The sequence below is a fragment of the Cannabis sativa genome, chromosome 6, assembly GCF_029168945.1.
Source record: "Cannabis sativa cultivar Pink pepper isolate KNU-18-1 chromosome 6, ASM2916894v1, whole genome shotgun sequence".
NCBI classification, from domain to species: domain Eukaryota; kingdom Viridiplantae; phylum Streptophyta; class Magnoliopsida; order Rosales; family Cannabaceae; genus Cannabis; species Cannabis sativa.
Window position 1 is genome coordinate 67,344,295 of NC_083606.1, and position 12,927 is coordinate 67,357,221.

The 12,927-nt window shown below is 31.1% G+C and overlaps 1 protein-coding gene across 1 annotated transcript; it reads right to left on the reverse strand.

Moving 5' to 3' along the window:
* Nucleotides 1-8,430: 8,430 nt before the first annotated feature.
* On the reverse strand, nucleotides 8,431-11,679 carry LOC115724775 (uncharacterized). The gene is made up of 2 exons (XM_030654122.2): nucleotides 10,241-11,679; nucleotides 8,431-9,324 (listed from the first exon to the last, which is right to left on the reverse strand). Exons 1-2 carry the CDS (start codon nucleotides 11,489-11,491, stop codon nucleotides 8,431-8,433), a joined length of 2,145 nt encoding a protein of 714 aa, XP_030509982.2. The 5' UTR covers nucleotides 11,492-11,679.
* Nucleotides 11,680-12,927: the final 1,248 nt, after the last annotated feature.

Below are 12,927 nucleotides of genomic sequence, written 5' to 3' on the forward strand. Positions count from 1 at the left end.
GCCTTTGATGAGCAGGTCCAGTCCAACTAGGGTTTTGTAGCTAAGTCCCCTCCCTAACTCTATAAATACATATTGTCTCATCACAATTGTATACCTTTTGATAATCAGATAACTAAACTGCTTCTGATTTAGAGATCTAGGGAGGAAGACTTAGTTGATAGTATTGCACTATCAAATTGGAATAACTGCTGTGGATCAAACAGAGATAATTGCTATGGATCAATCAGGTACACATACCTAATTATTATATATTACTATTGTGTTCTATGTTATATACAAATAGATCTTGGGTATATTATTAATTTTTCTAACAAGAAGTTGATTAGTAACTTACATATTATATTAATATATGAGTTACATAGCATGATAGTAATGTTGATAGTAATAAAATAGTGTTTATTATTATTGTGAGAATTATTATCATTTATTTTGTGAATGAAGAATATTTTGAATTTTTATTCAATTTGGTAGTGAACATCTCACTTTATGAGATAATAAAAGATGGCTTTTGAGAAGTTACATCTTTTATTGGATTATAAGAGATAATCATCTCATATTATGAGATAAATAAAAGTAAACTATGAGAGTTACACTCATGAGAATTGTCTTGTCATAGCAAGAACAAATGGATCAAAAGTGGATCCAAACTTGTGAAATGAGCCATAAATTGGAAGAGCAATTTTGGACTCAAAATAAAATGAATCAATGTGGATTCAAAAATAGTGAAAAGATAACAAAATTGGAGAAGCAATTTTGAATCTTAAATGATCAAAGTTGTGAACAAAATTGTTGAGAATTTTGTTAACTTTGGTATAATTTTGGGTTAATTTCAATAAGGAGATAACCATAAATTATGAGTAAAATAATCACATTATTTTGTAAGTGGAGATGTGAGTTTGATATTTTAGTTTTGTTGAGAAAACTAAAATATCAAATGGTATTTTCAAAGTGACCTTAAAAAGTCATTTCAAGAGGAAAATACAAAAAGGTGATATTTAATATACACTTTATGGTAGAAATGTGGGGGTGTACCACAAATTTAATCAAAATGTGATGAGACATTGTTGATATTTTTGATTTTGAATTCAAATTCTAAATCAAATTTGGCTATGTGTATATGTAAAATTTTGACATATTTTGGTGTCAAAGTTAAGTGAAAATAATTTCAAGAAGGAAATTAATTAAAAGAGTTATAGAGACAAAGTGGTCTTCTATATTTTAAAATCAAGATATTGTCTTGATAATGAAATGTGAAAGTGTGGGGGTGTATACTCTAATATGAGAAAGTTTAGACATACTTGGTGTCTAAAAATAAAATATGAAAATTTAGACATGTTTGGTGTCTAAATTGGTGTATTTTTGATATGTTTGGTATCAAAATTATTGAGAATTTGAGTTGTGTGAAAATTAATCTTTTATGATTGAATTTTCAAAGCTTAAGTACTTAAGGAGAAAAGTGGTCACAAAGTGAACACTATATTTTGGCATGCATGATTCACATGGAATCAATAGTGAGAGGTTATAACAAATTGCTTAATCTCCGTACAAGATTAAAGCATGAATTTTTGAGGGATGAGACCTAAACTCCCTTAGTGTTTTGCTCATTGATGGTAACCTATCTTAACACTAGTAAACATCTAGTCTTAAGTTCAATAGGTAATAACAAGTCAATAGAGTAAGTATGGCACTCAATTGTCTCATCTATGAATGAGTACATGTGGTGAAAATTGAGGGTTAAAACCGAAAGGTTTTTTAATGGAGCTTAAGCTTAAGAAAACTCACTCAAGCTTAAGAAGTGTCTAAACAGTGGTGAGACACTAAAAATCCACCTATATGGACTAGAGGTGGTGCCGCCTCTTATGAGAATTGGGAGTTATTCTCTAGAGAGTCCATGAATTGGAATTTTGCACATGGCCATTAACGGTGCAAGAGCGAGACATGCGGTCTCAAGTGAGCATTAGCGAGGGTGTGTGTGTTATCACCGGTTTGTATTAAAGGAATAATGGTTCAATGCTACGGCAACCAAAATTTCATCAAACTTTGTGGTAATTACACTAAAATAAAATTCAAGTCGAAAGACATTTTATCTAATGCACCTAAGCAAGACTTCTTAAAAGTGTGTATTTAGTCAATCAAAGTGGGGGAATGTTATATTTTGATATAATATTTTTGATTGATTAAATAAATGTTACAAAAGTTACAAGTTTGTTACTAAAGAGATAATATTTAATCTAGTGGGGGATTGTTATATTATTTATAATAATATAATATATAGATTAAATATGTGTAATAAACTAATAATATGTAACATATGACAATGTATATTAGTTGTCATCTTTTTGTAACATTTGGGAGTTACTTGTTACTATGAGTAACCTCCACCATCATCACCAACATTAAGAGTGTAAAAAGATGTTACACATCTTAATTTGAAATTCTTAATGCTATATGAGTTATGGTGTGTGTAGGAGTTACATTTGAGTCCATAACATCTATGGGGTTATGAGTTTGAATTTCAAATGGTGATGATATCCTAAACACTATATAAAGAGGTCTAAGGTGCTCATTTTAGAGATGAAGTTTTCTATCAAAAAAGCACATTGTTAGAAAACTCTAAGGCTTGATAATTCCTAAAGCTATTTCCTAGAGAGTTCCCTTAGTGCTTAGAGATAGGGGGAAATAAGCTTTTGGACAAAGGTGTAATACCTTGTTCAAGTCATGGTGATCCCCACTAATCTACACTCAAGGTTGTGAGTGAGTGATCTTCTTTTTCTTCTTCATATTATATATACATTATATAATATTGAGTATTCTATTAATATTCTTCTTCTATACCTTTCATATATATGCGATATATATAGTGTATATCTATGTGTATTATAACATATATTTAATCAATCTCTTTTATTATTCTTGTACTATTTTTACAATTGAGTTGTATATATCTTGATTTATCTTCCATTGTAATAAAATCTCTAACAATTCAGCCTAATACAGTTCACTCGTGAACGAACTAGGGTTCAATAACACTCGAACCACGTAAAAATCTCAATCTCCATTTTCCTCTATTTAATTTGTTTTCATAGTTCTAATTTTATATATACTATTGAGTTTCCAAAACTCTCAGTAAGCAGTCCAAATATTTCAATATTCAAATTTAGATATAATATCTTATTATTTAAATTCAAGGGTTTGAATCTTAAAAGTTAAAACAAATAATACACCATAATTATTTACGTCCCAACCACATTTTCTTTAGTTTAATTTATTCTTAAATCAGTTTTCGAAAAATACAGTAACATACTCAATATAAAATATTCTAATATTTATTCCCATAATCAAGTAAATAAAAAATCAACCAAAGCTGTAAATGTCATTATTAAATTAACCCATTTTTGGTTGGAATAAGGGTCTGGAAATCCATCTTTTATTCTATTTATATTTATATATTCACACACACCAAACAAATGACATCCAGTCCACAGATCATAGACACGTACAATAAATAAACATATATATAGATTCAGTAATATAGCACACACTACTACAATGTAAGCCTTTAGCTTCCCTTTTTTCAACCCAATTTATAAAAAGGGAAGCTAAAGGGGGTGAAAATATCTGCATTGACATTTAGAGGCGGTTTTTTGGTAAAAACCGTAGGTATAGAATGTATATATATCTATGCCGTCGGTTGGGGGTTGGAAAAATCAGGGTTTTTTTTATATAACCCTATGGCGTCGGTTATTAGGTATTAACCGACGCCATAGGTGCCACCTTTATTCAACACGTGGCACCTATGGCGTCGGTTAATACCTAATAACCGACGCCATAGGGTTATATATCAAACCCTTTCTGCTTCGTCTTCCTCACTTCCTCATTTCACAACTTGTTGAACACGAAGAACAGCCACCCACAGCAGCCCCAAACCCACGAAAAAACCCTCGCCAACCACCACTAAAATAACCTCATTCTCCCTCATTTCTTAACCATTTTACCCCATTTTTGTCTTAAAATCTTCTATTTTCTATACCTAAACCTATACTGTTAAAAAGTTTAGTTTTTTTCCCCTCTATATACCAAACCGAACCTATTATAAAGAAAGGTGGTGGGTATAACTCCGGCCACCAATTTTAGCGGAGAAAACGTTGAGTCTCAACGTCCATTAAGGTATAAATATGCTTTCTATTCATTTTATTTATGTACATTGGTATTATTTCGTTTTTGTAAATTTTCTTAGAATTTTTTTATTTTATTAATATTATATTGTGTGTGTTCTAGAGGTGGTCGGACTTTTGTAGCATTTTATCGCCGGATTGCGTTTATAACACTACTACAGAAACGCCTTTTAGTGACACTATTTAGTGACACGTACAAAAGTGCATGTCACTAAATAGTTAGGAGTAATTTTTAGTGACACACACAATTAGACTCTAAATTTTCAATGTTAGTCTCTTATAATGTGTGTCACTAAAAATTTGAAGTGTCACTAAAAAGTAATATCCATATATTTTTATTATTTCTTTTTTATTAAAAAAGCTAACTTATAGAGTCATGCCAGGAGTGATTGGAAAAGCATGTGGCAACTTGCTTAGCGTGTCACTATATCATACCTTTAAATTTATTAAAAAAATTAATTTTAATATTAAGATATAGTGACGCGCTATGAGTGTAGGTACACATATACCCATACGCATTTCGCGCGTCACTATAAAAATAGAAAAAATATGGTATTAAAATAAATTAATTTCCATAAAAATAAATATAAATAAATAATTATATTAAAAAATAATTAAAAAAAGAAAATAAGAAAGAGTATAAATTCATCTCTTCCTAATTAAAACCCTAAAACTTCTAACTACCAGTACACTCTCTCTCTCTCTCTCTAATTCGTTCGAACAACCTCATCAAGCTCCTTCCAGTTGACCGAACCCCAAGCCCCCTCCATGTTCGAACCCCAAAGCCCCCTCCAGTCTGTGAATCCCGGCGGCGAACGTCACCATCCTCCAGTTCGAGAACCCCGGCGACCGTCACCTTTCCTCTAGTTCGAGAACCCTAACACCCGACCCTCTTTCTTGCCCGTCTCTCCCTCTCTATGTTTTCGTGCACTGAAAGTCCCATCTCCGGCGACGCTCATCACCGTATCTCTCTGTAAGTCGTCTCTCTTTCTCTCTCATTTTCGCCTCTTTGTTTTTTCTGTTTGTTTCTGTGTGTGTGCAGGTACGTGGACGAAAAGGGCGATGGGGCTTTGTGTTTCTTCATTCCGTGTGTGATTTTTTATTTACTGTAAATTATTTTGTTTTTTTTTTCTGTTTGTTTCTGTGTGTGAGCAGGTACTTGGACGAGAAGGGCAATGGGGCTTTGAATTTCTTCATTCTGTGTGGGATTTTTTATTTACTGTAAAGGATTTTTTTTTTTCAAAAATGTATGTTGTAAATGAGTCCTTTGTTTCACTGTAAATGATTTTCTTTTTAAAAAATGTATGATGTATGATGTAGGTGGAGTTGTATTAATTTTGAGAAATTATTGATATAATTAGTATTGATTTTGTTTGTGTTGGTTTAAATTGTATATTTTTATTTCTGTATATGAAAAGATTATTATTGGTAAAAAAAAAATTACTCATTGGTTTTAGTATGATTTTTGATTAGTGAATTAATTTTATTAAAAAAATAATTAACATATTATTTAATACTTTTAAAATAAAAAAAATAAAAATATATATATGTATAAACGTTGATACAGTGACCCTTATTGTATATATAAAATGAAAAATTAAATTAAAAAATAAAATAAAAATGATATAGTGACACTCATTTTGAGTTACTATATATATATATAATAAAAAAAATTGATTAAAAAAAGGATATAGTGACACGCAATTTGCAACTCTAAAAAGTATATTTCCTGACACCCACATTAGTGACACGCATTGAAGTGTCACTAAAACACTTTAGTCACTCTCAAAACATGTCACTGAAAGGCGTTTTTGTAGTAGTGTAAGGTAAATATTTATTAACTTGATATATAATATATATGTATATATTTTGTGTTTTATTATTGAATATGTGTTTATATATATCTTGTGTGTATATACTATTTGTGTATTTTGTGTATTTGTATTGTATATATATTTGTTGTGAATGAGAATGAGAGGTAGTAGGAATTTAATTAGTTTAGAGATAAAGTTTTTAAAATAATGGTAGTGTGAATATATAATTGATTATATATGTATATATATTTATATGTTATTTTTAAAAAAATTAACTATGGAAATTAGTAACTAGCTAGTAACTTGCTACTTTGTTTAATAACTAGTGAGTAATTTAATAATTAAAATTTTAAATTGGTTGTATATTGCATTATGTTATAGGTTGTGTGCTAATATTTGAGGGTCGACATATTTCGGTGTTGATCGGATTTGCAATAGGTACATCCATCCGCTAACATTTTGTTAGTATAATTAATTATCAATGCATGCTTAGTTGAGTTTGAATATCTTAAATATTCATCCGTAGTGAAGTAGATTCTGCGAATACATGTACTGCGGTCGGATGGGTGGATAAATTTTGTATTGTTTATGTTAGTTTCTTTGTTCTGTATTGTTATATTTGTTTTGTTTGTTACTTTAGGCACTTTTAAAATTTTTGGGAACGTCCAATTACAGCCGTTATGCTGCCAAAATTTCGGTAGAATTTGGATCAAATTTTATTATAAAAAACATAAATGTTAAAGGAAAAGTACATAACATAAATAACTAGGTTATTACTCGCTAGTTGTAAGAAATTAGGTGACATAACTCATTCATATTTGACTCAAAACATGTTCGTGTTAGTAGGTCTTTATATTTGACTCAAAACATGTTCGTGAAATTAGGTGACATTTGTTTTGTTTGTTACTTTAGGCACTTGTCTTGTATAATCTAATTGATGTGTCTATGCATTTATTATACTTAGTAGGTCTTTATGTTTGACTCAAAACATGTTCGTGTTAGTAGCATGATTATTAATGTCAAAGTTCATACTTTGAAAGGTTCTCAAATTTTATTTATTAATGGTGTTAGGAAAATGTTATTAATAGGCTTAAATTTTTTGGAAATGTTCAATTATAACCATTATGCTGCCGAAATTTTGGTAGAATTAGGATAATATTTGATTTTAGTTTCTCTTAAACTTGGTTGTCAGGATTTTATCGGAAGTGACTTTATCGGAAGTCAAGTACATAATTTTTGGTATAAGGTATGTTTTCTTTAACTTACTTTTATAAGAATATTTTTTATATATATTTAGATAATCCTTAAATACTTAGAGTAATTTTCGAATAATATTAATACAAACCCATATTATAAAATTTAAATGTATAAAAATATTAAATTACATAAAAATTAAAATATTACACATTATTTTATTATTCAATAAACTAATTATTATACAAAACATAACTTAAAAAATTATAAAAATAATAATAATATACTAGAAAAATACAAACCCATATTATAAAATTTAAATGTATAAAAATATTAAATTACATAAAAATTAAAATATTACACATTATTTTATTATTCAACAAACTAATTATTATACAAAACATAACTTAAAAAATTATAAAAAGTAATACTAATATAGTAGAAAAATACAAACCCATATTATAAAATTTAAATGTATAAAAATATTAAATTACATAAAAATTAAAATATTACACATTATTTTATTATTCAATAAACTAATTATTATACAAAACATAACTTAAAAAATTATAAAAATAATAATAATATACTAGAAAAATACAAACCCATATTATAAAATTTCAATGTATAAAAATATTAAATTACATAAAAATTAAAATATTACACATTATTTTATTATTCAATATACTAATTATTATATAAAACATAACTTAAAAAATTATAAAAATGATACTAAAATACTAGAATACAAACACATATTATAAAATATAAAATATTAATAAAAAAATACCTAATATACAAACACTTAGAGCAATGTAAATTTGTATTTATTTAACTGTTTAATTTAATTTTATTTATGCTTTAATTTAATTTAATTAATAATGAAAAATAAGTTTAGAATTTTAATAAATGTAAAAAAAAATATATTAATTAAAGCTGAAAATTTTTTTTAGTAAACTCCTATGGAGTCGGTTATTTTATACAAACCGACGCCATATGTACCCCTATGGCGTCGGTTATTTAATAATAACCGACGCCATAGGGGTCCTATGGCGTCGGTTATTTCATAATAACCGACGCCATAGGGGTACATATGGCGTCGGTTCATATAAACCCTTTAGCGTCGCCCTGATCAGCGTCGGTAGCGAATTTCGCGAAAACCGACGCTGAAAGGGCTTAAAAACCGCCTCTAAAGGGGGTTTTTGTAGTAGTGACATAATATATAATTATTACATATATGTTATTTATTAGTTATGAAATTTAAAGTTAACTTCCCCAGCAGTCCTCCACTTCAGTTTCAACCCCTCATTCAAGCGTTCCTTCAAGTATTCATTACTTGAAGAAGACTCTTGAAACTCATTGAACTTCTTAAGTACCACTTTGCACTCTGCCTTTTCATTTTCAAGCTCAGCCATCTTACTTTGTATAAATGACGAAATGTCCATACCAAGTAACTTACTAACTTCTTGACAAAAGAAAACTTGTGTGATCTTCTTTAGAGACACTTCCAAAAATTCCACTTCAAACTCCATAATCTCTTTGGCAAATACTATGTAGAAATACCAATCTCGAAGAAGATGTTTATTGATGTCAGCAACCAAAGTCGAATTCATTTGTTTAAGCATTTTACATGTGAAGAAAATGCCTATGCTCTTCATAGCTGGGGAGAATTTCGAAGACTTTCCGCCAATATCACCATACTTGTCAAGTATACTATTCAAAACAGTGCCCAAATTCAGAGGTATTAAATAACCTTTAAAATGAACAACTCTCAATGATAAATCTGTGGATTTCATTTCGAACTTTGTTTTCTGAAAACTGGAACGAAACTCATCAAAAAGTACGGACATAAATTGTTGGCTCCCAGTAAAATTAGAAAATCGAAGAACCTCTTCAATGTCGGTGGTACGTTCATTAGTAGCTAATAAGGTTTTGTTCTTATTATCATCCCAGTGAAAATGATCTGCCAGCCATTCTTTCTCATCTTCTGATACTTGGTATAGTAAATCCATTAAGGTCGATACTGAACGACCTTTCTCTTTTTCTGCAACCCAAAGTTTGTTTAACTCATTGGACAATTTCATCTCCCCAACAGTATGAAGTTCCACATTTTCCAGATCTCCTTCTAACACATTCATAATCTGATCACGTACAGTCAAAATTATTTTTGTTTTAGTAGAAATTAAAAGTAAAGCTTCAAAATTATTTTGTGGTAAGTTTGGCACGAATATAGAATATAAGTTTTAACAACATTCATAAAAATTGTACACATTTTTTTTAATAATTTGTATTTAATTGCTATCATAGATAAATATGTATATGGAAACTACTATTAATATGATTTATCTAAGTACCACTAATATCTTTTAGCATTTTTCTTAATTAGTATACGAATAAAGATTGTAAATACACTTAAATTGCACACATACTTAGGGAGTATCGCTAGCTAATCGCAAGACAACATGTCTAGTCTAGAGGTGCCTAGCACCTCTAGTGCCCAATAGCAATGCTCCAATTGAGAAATGCTAAAAGGCATCAATAGTGCCTAACATTCTCCTATGTGTTAATATCACTATTGATCCAATTAAGTATTGAGTTTCATATAATTTAATATAATAATTTTTAGGGAATGTTGCTAGTCAATCGCAAGGCGACATATCTAAAAATACTAGACAATACTGGTACCCAATAACAATATTTTTCCAAAAATACATACATAACATAAGATATACCGTGAAGTATTAAGATGAAAAAAAAAACAAGAAAAAATATGAATCTTAAAGTTAAAGTCAAAATAAAAACAAATGTACATTATTTTTTTTAGAAAAAAAAATATTTTAATATTAACACATAAAAAAAACTAAGTAAAATATAAAAAAAAATATGGTTAACTATCAAATCAAATATTAATTCAAAAGCTCACAAAGAATATTAATTTAAAAGCTAAATAATTTTATAAAACATTTCACAACTACTCTTATAAATTGAAATAAAATTAGGCAGAGAGTATAATTATAATGATAATTAATATTAGCTAGTGATTTAGTATATATATACCTGAGAAGTTAGACAGTGCACATGAGCAACGAACTTGCAATCTTCACAAAAATATACACAAAATCGTGGATCTCTTTCACGTTCGCAAATATCACAACCGTATTCTCCAAACTCATTTTCAATAGCCAAATCAACGAGAACAAGAGGATGCATGTGATATTCACAAGTAATAGATTTAGGTAACAAACCACATAGCATGTGAACTTTGAAATCGCATTTTGCACACCAAAATATGTACGATTTTGTACAATTGAATTCCTCAGAATTAATGAGTGTAGGCCTTTTGCAATAGGAATCATACCAATCACACTCCAATATTAGATTATGATCCTCATCTGTTCTTTGGTGAAGGTAAAGAGGATGCTCATGATAATCGAACTTCACACCATGTGGAATTGTAGAGGCACAATTCACACATAAAATAGAATCACATTTACCACATTCATAAGTGAAGATAAGATTATCTTTTTTGCATGACTTGCAAGAACGAAATGCACGATTAGAAGTGTGAAAGCATAAAGGGTGTTCATTATGAAAAGAAGAACCATAAATTTGAGGTGGTAATTGTGCACACGACTCATGCAAAAAATAATCACAACGTTTGCATCCATAACAAACTTCACCTGAGCATTTCAAACGGCATACAAAGCAACTGACATCATCATCAATTGATCCGTCTTTTATAAGTGGCATTCGATGTTGATGTGTTGGATGTTGAATGAGCTTTCCACTTTCAAAATCATCATACTCAGTTTGTTGGGGCATGCGCATGCAATTCACGTCCATGAAGAAATCACATTGATTGCATGTAAAATACATATCAACATTTTCATGCATTTTATGGCAAGAGTTGCATATAAAGGTCTGAGAATTATCGGTGCAAAGTTTGAGTGGGTGGAAAGAATGAAAGGGGCGCTTGATTGAACGGCGTTGTAGGTTTTGGCGCAAGTTATTGCAGAATTTGCATCCAGATAAAGAACCACCTTCTTCGGAAATATCATTATCACATGTACGACATTTGATCTTTTTTTTGTGTTCTGGCACCAATTTATCAGAGAACTCAAACGTAAAAGTTTCTTCGGGCTCCTTCGACACATTTCGTCCCAGTTTTGGCAATCTCCATCTTCGCTGTGACCCCTGTTCTGGCACCAATATATCTTCTTCTGTTGATTGTTTTCGAAAAGATGGGAAGAAACTTTTACGTTTATTGTCAGACTTGAGTACAGGGTTGAGTAATGTATATCTGACCATTGTAGAATCTTCAAAAGCTTAATTAGGAGGTGGGACAACAAATAGTATTCAAATCTATGTCTTGAATAATAATAAAGAGATAAGAGTAAAGAGAGTAACGAGAAGTTTAGGTATGAGCGAATTGATATTGAATAATAAATACTCATTTTATATAGATACACATAAATTAAAAAGAAGAAAACTATGTCTTGAATATTAAATTAAGGAATATTAAGGACATAAAAGAAGGTATATATTTCAAAATAATAGGTGCACACAAAGATAAGTAGTTGTAATATTTGAAATGGAATATATAATTTCAGCTTCTGCAAGCAGCGAATAAATTATCAAATTAATTAGAAGGTATAGAAAAATAAATAAATAAATTATAAATGAAGAAAAATTAAGATGACTTTACACGTTTCATATAAATTCTTTAGAATCAAAATCTCCTGTTAAAAAAGTGGTATCTCATACTGTGTTATATAAATTAATTAAAATTTGACACACATTACAAAAAACTGTTACTTTTAGTGACTAGTTTTTAGTCACAACATAATTTTTTTGTGAGTAGTCACAACAAAATGTTACTTGTGACTAAAATATAGTCTTTAGTTACAAGTTGTCACTAATTCTGTAGGAGTGTAAATGGGTCAGGTCGGATCTGATCCGACCTGATCAAGATCATGTAAGGATCAGCCCCACCCCGCCCTGCTAGATCAGATACTCGGATCGGATCGGATCAGATCCGACCCGACTCTTTTTTTTTTAATTTTTTTTTAATATTAACTTATAATTTTATATCTATTTTAATTTTGTATTAGTATTATTAAATACAATACTATGTTTGTTATTGACATGTATTAATAGATTGCTTAAAGATCTGGGTTCGGGTCCGGATTCGGGTCTCGGTTCGGTTCCGGGTTCAGGTCCCAGGTCCTGGTCTGGGTTCGGGTCAGGGTCCGGGTCCCGGGTCTGGGTCCGAGTCTGGGTCCCGGTCTAGGTCAGGATCCCACGTCAGGGTCCGGGTCCAAGTTTGTGTCCAGGTCCCGGGTGAGGGTCCGGGTTTGGGTCCGAGTCCCGGGTGAGGGTCCGGATCAGGGTCCCAGTCCGGGTCTCGGTCCCGTTCTCGATGCCGGGTTTGGGTCCCGGGTCCCAGGTTCGGGTCTGGGTCCCGGGTCTCGGGTTCGGTCTTGGTCTTGGGTCCCGGGTCCGGTCTCGGGTCCCGGTGTAGGTTTGGGTTTGGGTCCAAGTTAGGGTTCGGGTCCCGGGTCAGGGTCCGAGTTCGGGTCTCGATCCCGGGTTCGGGTCTGGGTCCCAGTCCTGGTCTGGGGTCCCGAGTCCTGGTGCTGGTCTCGGGTCCCGAGTTCGGTCCTGGCCCGGGTCCCATTCCAGGTTCGGGGCCGGGTCGGGTTCGAGTTCGGGTCCGGGTCCGGGTCAAGGTCCTGGTCCTGGTC

Excerpts from the sequence above, each read along its gene's own strand:
- LOC115724775 (XM_030654122.2), bottom strand. The coding sequence starts at position 11,491 with ATGGTCAGATATACATTACTCAACCCTGTACTCAAGTCTGACAATAAA. Across the intron at positions 9,325-10,240 it reads TGCACTGTCTAACTTCTCAG|ATTATGAATGTGTTAGAAGG; the intron begins GTATATATATAC and ends GTACGTGATCAG.